The 12,415-nt window shown below is 34.1% G+C and overlaps 1 protein-coding gene across 1 annotated transcript in view; it reads right to left on the reverse strand.

Annotated features, from left to right (window-relative positions):
• Positions 1 to 12,068, reverse strand: part of C1H14orf39 (chromosome 1 C14orf39 homolog) — a 29,314-nt gene extending 17,246 nt beyond the window's left edge. The window contains exons 1-4 of the mRNA XM_027793082.2: positions 12,020 to 12,068; positions 11,638 to 11,694; positions 8,443 to 8,569; positions 3,561 to 3,650 (exon numbers count right to left, since the gene is read on the reverse strand). Of these exons, the coding sequence (XP_027648883.2) occupies positions 3,561 to 3,650; positions 8,443 to 8,569; positions 11,638 to 11,694; positions 12,020 to 12,068 (323 nt within the window). The remainder of the gene's footprint in view (positions 1 to 3,560; positions 3,651 to 8,442; positions 8,570 to 11,637; positions 11,695 to 12,019) is intronic.
• Between the last annotated feature and the right edge of the window lie 347 nt (positions 12,069 to 12,415).

Here is a 12,415-nt window from a genome sequence, read left to right on the forward strand (position 1 = left end):
TAAATTGCTAATGATACATCAAATATTCAACCTTCTCATTGGGATGAGTCTTTTATTACACCAATAATGCTGCTCGGCATGACTTCTTTTACAAGTAATTTCCAATACAAAGTAGTATCATTTGAGAAAACTGAATAATTAATAATGCAGTCAAGAAAGTGGTTTGGGATCTTAATGTCAATACATAGGTAATCTAAGTATAGACCTATTAGAAGTCTGTATTTCCCACATAGACAAAAGTTAACTATTAATAGTTTTTAAAATTATGAATAATAGCAACTAGTGTCTGGTAACTATATTTCTCTCTTCATTTGAAAGCAAAAGCTTAATAACTGCTTGAAATTAAATTATGTCTTTTTTATGAAAGTTGATATTCTATCAAATTATCAAAAGATAAATTTAGGTGTATGCAAAATATATAATAAGAGTTTGATGGTGACTGTTTATACAGATGGCTCATGTTTATAAAGAGATATCACAGCTACAGACATCCAGCATGTATCATTAATGCAAACTAGTCATTTAACTGAGAAAGAAATATTACACAAAGTTGCTTGATATTAGAATATGCCAATATAAAATCACAGAAGGCACAGGAAATACTACCCTCTAGGCAAAGGTTATGCAAACAACAGAGAGGTAAAATTAAAAATACTAAGTTAATAGTACACCCATAGATTAGGCAGAAACTCCTTTATGAACAAATTACGGTGCATAATAGCAAATAAAGCCAGAGACCCGTCTGTTTACTTGCACCATGAATAAAGCCTACATTAAGAAACAGGTCTCACTGATTGTGAAGCATACAGTATTCCTCTTTAAAGAACACAATTTATCTTACACTGCTATTAATCCTTTAAATGCAGGATGACTTAAAGGCAGACACTCCCACTGGCTAGCCCTGGCAATGGAAGAGAGGAAAATATATGACCAAATCCAATAGTAGAAGCTTCTGCTCTTATAAAAGGAAAACAAATGTCACAGGGGGGGGAAAAAGTAAGATCTTAATTTTCAAATAAAACTACAGTCCAAGCACTAGTTCCTGTTAAACTGAGTTAAGTTTAATGCATTTGTTTAGGGGAAAGAAGTTGTAGCTCAACACTGTGAAACCAAGGAACAGACACTTCCCAAACTTCATGTAGAAAATGACATTAATCTGTTTGTTTTTCTACACAGGTGGTCTCGGGAATCTATGTTTCTTGATTTACTGAAAATTTACGCATACTGTACAAAATTTCCCAGGTATGAAAGGTGGAAAATAGTCAATTCTATTTAATAGATGCTACAAACAGTAACTGAGCAGCAAAGAGATTTACTGATATACAATGAAGAATGCATTACAAATAAATTTTAAAAATATAAATAAGTAATTTGTTGTAGCAGGTACATTTCAAGCTTTTGAAAATAATCCTCAAACTTTATATTCTTTTCCTAAAAATTAATTTATACAGATTAGTATTTATGGCCATATATAGTAAGTATAGTATAGTATAGTAGTCTTGAGAAATTGTCGCTATTTTTAATATTTTTCCCAAGTAATCCAGTTAACACAGTTAAACTTAGGCTACTTAGGATTCAGCACAGTTCACATTAAAGTAATTAGAAAAAGTTTTAATCTGAGGACAATTGCAAAAGAACAGCACCCATAAAACCCCTGAACATTATGTGGATAGTTAGTTATTCCTCTTTCCTTCTTCATACCGCTTATTGTCAGAATTAACTTCCGGTTTATATAAGCATTCTTATATGTTCTTGAAACTAATAGCAGCAAAAAAATGTAGAACATTTTTAAAACCTCCATAAGTGCCTAATTAAATGCAAACTGATATGCCCATCTTTTAAAAACATATTCCCATTATCTAAAGCAATATGTCCTCAGTGCCCACAAAAGCCAGGCTGAAAAGCACATTCAGTGCATAAAGTTCTAAATGTACTTACTTTTCTTCCTAATTTAAATATTCAGAACTTGCTGAATGCACATCTTGTTGATTTGAATATATCATCAAATGCTTAAATACAGAGGGACAATATTTGAGACCACTTTTGTAAAATACATGAATTAAATTTATTTTATGATGTATAGTCATGATGTCTTATAATTAAGCTCAGGAAAAACAGATCAAACACTTTCATGTTGGAATTGAAACTAGTTATCTAAAGAAGCAATTTAAAAGTAATGCTTCTTTGGCTTGTCAGCTCAAATTAGTGAAAGCCAAAATGGCTTAATCATATACTCATAGAAAGCCAATTTAGCCTTATTTTTCACCAAATATAGAGCTCTGAACAGAAAGAAGACAGATAAGCTACTAACTGAGTTAATTAAAGGCTATCAGGCATACTATTTCTGCTGTCTTGGACAACTGGCAAAAAGAACACTGACAAAAGAATCAAAGCCAACATTTAAATTACCTAAAGTTGCACCTCTATTGGTTTTTGGATATCTATATGGGTCTGCCATGACATTTGCACCCTAGAACTTTTCCACTTCACAAGCAGATCAGTAAAGGTGAGCAACCTCTCTAAAATTAAGACCAATTTTACCTGAGTGTTAAATAGAAATAAATAGAAAGAAATAGAAAAAAAAATAGAAAAAGAGAATAATAGAGGGTTAACTGGGCACCACATTTTGAACTTTTCAGTGAAAATTTTCAGGGACTGTTCTTTATTCCATTGGACGTAGGCAGTTACATTGCACAACTAATCATTTCTTTAAAATGCAGAATCTAATTAATGAAAATGAAACAACTGAAATGTCACTTACTGAACAGAATTGAATTTGCAATTAATACTGACCAGAAACTTACCTACAACTGTTCTTAAAATGGTTTTAGACCAGGCTTTCCTGAACCACTCACCTTGCTTTTCAGGATCTAGTATTGAATTTGCATGCTTTGTGGTTATTTTCAAGAACATACAGCAGTGTACAAAAGTACAATTTGTATATGCTAATAATCACATGCTATTCATTCACAAATAAACAAAAGGATAAGATTGTGTGAATGCTTCTAATTGTTATCTTACTTAGTCCACATATGAATTTAAAGGCTTAGGTTCAATTAAATGGTGCTTCTAAAAAAAAAAAAACATAAAATCTGTGTATTTTCAAAAAAGTCTTCCCAAACCTGAATATCCAAAACTACTGAAATCACAGTGTACATGAAGACATGTATAAAAAATGCAAAAAAATTATTCAAAGATAAAACTTATTTACACTCTTGTAAAGATGCTCTGATATTTATGCCAAGGCTAAAACATTCATTGCCTTTATTTCTTGGGCTTTTCTTGAAATTGTAGGCAATTGAACAATGTTCTGAAAAATTATAATAGGCGTTTCAGAAGCAATTGAATTTGAGGAAGCCATATTTTATCCTATTCTGTTGGTGACTACAAAGTAACATATGACGTCATAATAAGGTAACCAAAAATTCTTTTAATTACTCAGTCACTTATCCTGAAAATTTTACAACTTTTTGACACAGACTGCACTATAGTTGCTAGTCAGTTTAGGCAGGTTAATATGTAGTACTGCTAGAAACCTCATCTCACATGATCATAGATACCTCTCATTTTCTGTAGCTTGTTGTAAAGCTTCAAGTTCTTTTTTTAAATATTCTTCATGCTTGCTAAGAATTACATAGGTGGGCTTCCAGCTGTGGAGAAAGTAAAAAAAAGAAAGCATATAAGTGGTATTTCCTAATAAAAAGCCATTCAGAAACAAAGACATCAAGTTACTTTAGCTAGCTTACTAGAATGAATAATTTACTTCATGTTTTGAAAGTCAAACATAAATGGGTTTAGTACAGAAAGCTTTTACATGCATACATTTATTTTCTTAAGATTTTAAAGCAACAAATTCAAGAATATATTTATAGGATTAACAAAGATTATAAAGCATTTTTTAAGGAATAAATAGAGTCAGCTTCACAAATTTTTGGAGCCTAATGCTAAGCCATTAGGCACCTAAATCCACATAATAGGTACTCAGCGCCATCAGTAAATCCTTTAGATATGTATGATCTTCTGGTTGGAGATGCACACAGCTTCATTCTCATCTATTACCAGCACCTACCTCATACCTAAATGTAAGCAGCAGTCACAACCTGCAGCAGGATGCTGTAGATTGTACTGAAAGCACAGCAACTTCAGGGAATACATGAAGGACTTACAACTAGTAAACTAATAGTACTTTGTCAACATCTAAGTATTAGAACAGCCTCTTCCTTGGATGTGAAAACTCTAGGAAAACAGGCAGAAAAACTTTCTGATTCAAGTGAAATTCAGATGTGATCTTTAGGAGAGGCATATAATTTGTCTTTAAAAAGAAAGCATCCTATCTGAAAAAAGGTGGCTTAAGGAGCATAAGCCATCAAGGCCTGGATGTCTCCTACCCTCCCAGCTGAGGTAACACCTATCAGGAAAGACACTGTCACAGAAAGTTGTAACTGAACAAATGGCCAGGATGTGGCTCAGTTAAAGACGGTAAGAAACAAATCCAGAAACATCTGGTGCATGGAGCCTCCAAACAGCAGGTAATACCTGAAGTAGACTTAACAGATATCAAAGCGTTATGACACAAGAGAAGGAACAGAAAAATTAAGTCTGCTAAGCTCAATAGGATATGTGCTACAAACACTGTGCTCACTCAGAGACAATAACCTCTGTAATGACAGGTTGTCAACACACAACTTCTGAGATGCTGGGAGCTGAGATTCAGATGATGGACAAATCATCTGAACAGACTGGGCAGAGATCTTACTTCCAAGAAAAAAAAAAAATCACATGCTCCCTCCAAGGCAACCTTCTATAGAAAAAAGTTATCACACCCTCTCTCTAGTCAGGGATTAAAGTGATCTATAAATTCAGCTTTTGTCCAGAACACAAGCTACCCTAAGGCAACACAAACACCTACAATGAAGTTTGCCTGAGTGGAACTATCTGTCCTAGGAAATGTACACACTACCTGATTTTAGGAATACATACATAGATACAATCAAAACTAAACAATGAATAAACAGAAGAAGATAAAATCCAAAAGGACTGAAGAGGCTAAGTGAATCTGGAACAGCAAAGGTACAGTTACATTTAAAGAGTTCCATCAACAAGGAGGAGGGGAGAAACAGCAATACAGAATAAGGTTGCAATTGAACAAAGCAAACAATTAATTACTGGACAGATGAGAGCAACTGAGGTTGTATGGTTCACTTTGCACTGCATATTCATGATTAGGGGAAGTAAAGGGCATTTTTGGTTGTGAGTATGCCCTGTGGTTCAAAACTGGAGCATGCAATCGTACCAAGTATGAATGTGCATTTGGACAATCACTCCAAAGGTGTTACAAAGGTGTAACAGTTAACCTAATGCAATTTCCATCAAGGAAATAAATAAAGAACAAAGACCTCACAATTAATTTGTTGAACTGAAGTCAGTAACCTTGAATTCCAGGTGGTGAGACAACACAATATATAATCAATATTTATAACAGCAAAGTTTGTCAAAAAGGTGAATGAGAAATTGCACCATCCATTTAGGAAATTCAGCACTACTGGCACAAATTGTTTGACACCATTGGCAATTCAAAATATAATTACAAAACGCTACTTCACCATATCTACTGCAAATTCAGCAGAATGCTGAATTTTTGAAGGGTCAGATTTTTTAAAAAGTTGAAAACAACACACATATAAAAATGTACTGACACACTAACACTGTGATCTAAAGAAAACTCCATGCCTTTCTCTGGAGGAAACAAACCCAAGCAATGATAAAGTCATAGGGCTTTTATTAATCAAAGCACAAACCATGTTGTGCGTTACATTTTGTGTTCACATCTATTCTGTGGACATGCAAAAAACACGTAGTACAGGAACACTGTTCTGTAAATACAAAAAGGTATACAGGATTCAAGTAGCCCATCTACTAATTTGCTAAATGCATCATTGTTTCACAGAGGTTCTTGGTAGCTATCACATTTATTTTTCCTTCCTTTCATCAGCTAGGGTATAAACCCAGATTTTTATCCACTATAATCCGGAAGCAATAAAAATATCCTTAATTTAGCTTGTGGGATAACACAACAATTTATTTTCCAAATCAGCAACATTCTAATTCTAAGTTCATCTGGTTGGGGGTTTTTTGTTGCCATGAAATCTCACCATCCTTGAACCCAAATTTAAAAAATATAAGAGAAACAATAACATTGGATTGGGTTCCATCAGTACTTCTTATTGTTCTGGGACCAATATTTCTAGTTTGAATCATTCAAGAAACTAAATATTAGGAAAATGTTATCACTTGTCTAAAAAGATGTATTTCATTTTGCTCATTTTGTGCCTTCAGTTCTTTCTTCCATAGATCAATACAGGTTTCTTCAGAAAGCACAGCAGTACCCTGATATACCCATCTCATATATCATATCTTTTGCAGACTTGTTGAATATAAATATCCTGTACTTTGCTCCGAGTCTTCAAACATGCTTCAATATACCTACAATGTCAATTAATCCAGAGAAAATGTTTCCCTGAGACCTCTAACGAGTATTACTGACAATTAGTCAACTATGAGGGTGATTGTGACTCCAAAACAATATTCAAATTTACAAAATCAACATTAGAATCATCACTAGTATATACAGAGTATCAACTAGAATAAATTTTAGAAGTTTACGAGGATTCTACTATGGAAGTGCTCTAATTGTCTGATCTTATAGCTAGGGCTTGTTTATTGCAGTTTTCAGTATGTCGTTAAATGACATTTTCAATAATTTAAGACACAAAGTCTCTACTCTTCTGCAAGCATTGTCCTTCTATGAATACATGTATTCATTAATGAGTCACTTCTCATTTTCAGTCTCTTTACACTAATGCCATTAATTATCCTTTGTAGGACCTAAGCCAATCCCCATTGATTTCAATGATGAAGATTTAGATCAGATCCTTAGTTCTACCCTTAATTTTTTATTTCTTTATTTGCATCACTTAACAGTTTGTGATTTGCAAACAAATTTGAACTTCAAAAGACATCTAAGGAGTTAGTGTGAACAGTTTCAGAAACTTACAAAAGCATTCATTTTCTACTGCACTGGAGGCAAGAATATAATGTAAAGGAAAACTGGAATTTTCTTGTCAAGGTCAAGTCTTTTTCCTAATTCTTTTTATGATAAAGCTACAAATCTGTATGGTATGGGAATTGATTCAGACAGCTAGCTACTACACCCGCTTCATTCACAGTTTCCTTTATTTCTTGTTTTCAGATAGTTCAAAATAAACCTAGAAAGGACCCTGATGTTATCTTTACTTCTCTTCTTATTCTTAAAAACACCCATATTCTCCATGCATGTCTGTGTCACCTCCCCCCCCTCAAAAAAAAAAAGCAAATATGTTATAGACATTTTCGTCCAAGCACTTATATCTAGGTATAGAATTGAGAGAAAACAAAATGGGTAGAATTTGCTAACAAATCATCACTTCAACTGCCAAGGAACTAGACAGACTGTGGAGAGACGAACACTGCAACGAAAAGACAGCATTATATCATCTGGGACAAACTGTCTGTATTGTCAAATACAGATTTGCCTTTTTAGCTACCCTTGCAAACACCTGAGATTTTCATATTTAAAAATTAGACATTCCACGTGAGTAAGAAAAAACTCCCTGTAGCCAAATTCTTGCTTGAGAAATTTCTAATTACTAAGATCCAAATGTGGTCTGCAGTTAAAACTTGCACTGATGTTCTGATAGAAAAAGTTCTATAAAGAGAATTGTGAACTGCAGCTCATCGTATTCATCCAAACAGTGTGCCTAGAAGAATAATTTTGCAGTCTGCAGTAAAAATTACACTAAAATCTGATAGAAGTACACGTATCTGTACACAGAGGCAGTTATGACACATCTCTGTGTCATAGAGAAAATATGTATAGAACAAAAAGTAATGTGAAACAGGTTGTGAATAAAGAACAGAAAGATGCTTTAATTTCAGGAACCTAAACTCAGAATTAAACAAAGAACACAAAGGAGCCTTATTGTCACCGATAGTTATTAAATATTTTTAGTTTAAAAAATTAACTTTTTTTGAACAGTATTCTTAATGATGTTCAAATTTAACAGAACTCAGGTGCATCGAAATACAGAAAAAATATGTTTCTATTACCTTACTACTTGAATAATTTAGCATGCTGCAAAGACAGCACCTGTGATCTCTGAAAATGGTTGATTCTAATAGAAATGTAAACTTAAATGTAGTCTTTTTCTGTAATTTACTTTTTCAGGGGATTTGTAATACTGCAGGTTTTGTACCTGATCATTTGCAGCTTGAAAAAAATACAATACTACAGTTTTCTTTAACATCACTCCTGTCAAAACAGACATATACATATTTTTACACTGCTTCTTCGCTGACTTTCTTAACACCATCCATAAGTCAAAGTTCAGGCGACAACATACTTACGCATTACAGCTCTTCTTACTACTCTCGTTTTGCTTGCGTAAATCAGTAATTGCATCATTGCTGTTACTTATATTTTCCTGCAACCTAGCGATTTCATTCTTTTTTTCTGTAATTTTTACAGTACATGCTGAAATTAAAGAAAAAAGTAAGCATATGTATTTTCAACATATCCATGAAATAAAAAGTCTACATTCAGAATGATTAAAAAATTTCTTCCAAAATACTTATTCTTAACAGTGCCACATGAGTGGACAGCCTGTAATTAAACAAAGCAACAACAAAGTGAGTCAAAAACTTACGGAATTTCAGCTTTGTGGGGAATACTTTAACCATCATCTAATACTGTGAGATTGACTTTGGAGAAAAAAAAAATAGTCCTGATTCTGCATCCCAGTCTATATAAAACTTAACTATTAGTGGTAGAAAGCAAAGCACTCTTAACAGTCAGAGCTCATCCTTCTTTGTTTTTGCAGTCCACAGCGTCTGCAGATACTAGACGTAGTATACGGGGAAACCAAAGCATAAGCCATTTTGCTTGCCCTCAGTCACACTTGCAGCTGGGGAGACTGATGAAAGTATAAAAGTTGCCTGAGATAAAGGTTTTTGTCAAACATTTGTTTTCTTTTACAGAAGTCCAGAAACACAAATGTTTTAAATGGTAAAGCTAACTACAAGAGGAGAAAAATAAAAGCATCACTAAAGGCATATAAGCAAATTATTACTAGAAACAGAAACTAAAATAAAAAGGAAATTTACTCAAGGTGAGAATGTGTAATGGATGATAAATTAATATAGGAGATAGAAGTTAATTAATGAAAAAAGTGCATTATAAACAACAAATCCCCAAGCACTATGACATGTGCGGAGATTATTAAGGCAGATTCTTAATCCTGCCTTTTCTAACAGCAGACAGCTGATAACATTTTCTGAATGGATGGTTAGTAGAGAATCCACACTGTTGAACATGGGCAGTATTCTCTTTCACAAGAAAAAGCTGTGAGAGCTATTGTGCACGTTCACATTGCAATGCAATGAGCACAACTAGGTGCATATTTTTTTTCCTCTGAGCTGTTTGCTTCCTATTTTTTCATACAAGGTTTCAGATTTGTTAGTGCCAAATTATCCTTTCCCACCACTGCTGCGCTGTATGCCAAAGTTGGTGGCACTAAACAAAAGTCAATCACAAACATTCTGCCCTTCACATCTACTTAACTGGGAAGGGCATCTTAGTTATGCAAGAAGTGTCTTGCGCTGTTTGAATTACTACTCTAGAACTTCAAGTCATCCTAAAGTTTGTGTCTGGTGTTGCAGTACTTGTTACATATTCACTTTCAACACCAGCTGCATTTATAACCAGAAGCATCAGTCAGTGAAAAGCAAAAGATTCTCAGTGTATTTTAATATCTTGAGTTATCCTGAATGTCTTCAGTATCTTAATATTTTCAGTATCTTAAGTCAGTAACTGGCCTTTACTTAGCATGAAGCATAACTTTTGGACAACTGACATATGCTTCATTTTCTGTAAAAAAAATCAGATGTTTTTGTAAGTATCCTGCCAATGACATTTTGAGATTTACCAAGATGTAACATAACTATTAACAAAATATCTATTACATAAGTAAAGCTATACACTTAACATTTCATTTAGTATCTTCTATAGATGAGCACTTCTGTAACAAGCGCGAGTTGTTCTACGCACCCTTTGCTTTCACAAGGATCTTGTGGGTGAGACCGATCACATCCAACTTTACAATGCAGGCACCTACTTCAGAACTATACACCCACGGCTACAGGTACACTCAGCGGAGAAAAGTAAACATTTTTTTGTCAAACCTGCTTTAAACTCTTTCTTCTGGATAAGACAATTCACACCCTAAAAGTGCCTATTTCCCTCCACTGGTTATAAAGGGACTCTAGCCAAAAAGCCTGATGAATCTCAGACTACAAGTCCAAGGCTGAATGCTACAGCTGTTCCTCTGCCAAGTAATACTCACACACAAACAGAATTAAATCAGTGGAACTATTTCTGGGTAAGTTTTTGAAAGATTTAACCCCAAATTTTAAAAGTCTGAGTGTTGGTTGTGAGTTTACACATATTTAAATATATCTGAACTGAATACATAAATAGCTATGCCATGTTACTACAGAGCCTTTGGATTTTCCCTAAAAGCATGCTCCTTTGCCGTAAGTTTGCATAAATGTAAAGAAAAACCTCAACTCTAAGGCTCAATTATGTCACTGAAGAGTTAAAACATAATTCTAGGTGTACCAGATTTAGTGTTACAGATGTTTTAATGTTTAAGATGCTTAAGTCTAATATTGATAATCTTCTTAATGAATAAGTACTTCCTTGGCCATATCAGTCAAAATTATTAGAAATATTGCCATCAAAAGGAACACCGATTAGACCAGAATTTTCCCTTGTTCTTTTTCCTGAAGGTTATGAGCATCAATACCCACCTATGAAGTACCAGTGATAAGCACAAATGCCCTGAGATTGTCTAAAGAACAGTTTACCTATCACAACCGTTCATGTGAAAGAGTGATTCCACATGGCAGCATGGTAAAAAAAAAAAAAAAAAAAAAAAAATCAGTCCAGACCTAAGTCCATAATATTATGCTGTCCGTAAGTCCTGGGGGAAAAAAATTTGATGTTGAGCAAGGCTTTCTCATTGGGTTTACTGGTTTGAATTTCAAATATAAATACCAGCTGCTTGATCGCAAAAAAGGAGAACCAGGCTTGAGTAGGTAGAAGCAACTGAGAGAACTTTCATTATTTCAAGAAAACAGAAAGAGAGCAGAAGCAGTGAGGCAGAGGTCCAAATCTGGAAAGAACAAAAAACATGAAGAAAGGGAGGCAAGTGGCAGATGTATTGAGCAAGCACAGCTGAATCAAAGAACTGCCAGTGACTGTGAGGAGCTACAGAGTAAGAGCAGGAAATGGCGCAGCATGAAACTGGCTGTCCATGAGACAGCTGAACAGCATTAGTTAAAAGTCGCAAGCAAAAGCAAAGTCTGCTAGGGAGAATGAACAAGTATTGATGGCAAAAGATGAGGTAGGGTGAGAGCAGGACACGGGACAGCTTTCATTATTACTCTTGCTTCCGCCCCTGAAACACAGAACATGTACCAGGACTAATGAAACAAAAGCAGTGTGTTCAGTGTCTAATAAAATGATAATTCATCACTACTCACAATTTATCTGTTGCTTCACATGGTCCTTAAAATAAGAAGTTTGTTCTAGCTGGAAAACTAAGAAGAAAATAAACACTTTTTTATATATATATATATATGCGCACAAATATATGAGTTGAGCTATGAAACAAATGTATGTCATCCAGCATTAATTGCACAAATACTGATTAACAAAGATTTTAACAAAATACTAAATAGCAGTTTTGCTTTTAAATAGCTGATAGTACCCCTCTCCATAACCTCACAGCTGACAAAGCATTATGTAGGCAAACATTAAAACCTTAATATTCTAATTTGAAGTTAATGTAACTGTTTAAAGCAGAAAACATCACTATGTGTACTGCATTAGTAATTATTAATTAAAAAATACATAATGACCTACCAAACTCAAGCAGAAGTTTGTCTAAGTTGCTCAAAAGCCTGTCACTCATTCTGTAAACTACAAAAGAAAAATGTAATTCAAGGCTTTACAGAGTTAGAAGCTTTATTGACACAATAAACCAGTAAAAAATGCAAGACAATACTATACATTTTAGGATAAAAGGGAGAAAAAAGTTTTAACTGCATTTGAAGTAGTATCTAAATTACTTTAGTGGAACCGAATTTTTCAGTGATAGTGGTAATGGACTCACAGGAAGTCTAAACCACACTTAACGAAAAAAGGAGTTGTATCGTTTAGGTAAAGCTTTGCTCCTGAAGCAGTTCTATCTTTGGGAGGCTTAATGTTCTTAGAAGGTATGAAGAATGCAAGAAAAGATACTTGTGTACAAAATGTGTA

The sequence above is a fragment of the Falco peregrinus genome, chromosome 1 (assembly GCF_023634155.1).
Source record: "Falco peregrinus isolate bFalPer1 chromosome 1, bFalPer1.pri, whole genome shotgun sequence".
NCBI lineage: Eukaryota > Metazoa > Chordata > Aves > Falconiformes > Falconidae > Falco > Falco peregrinus.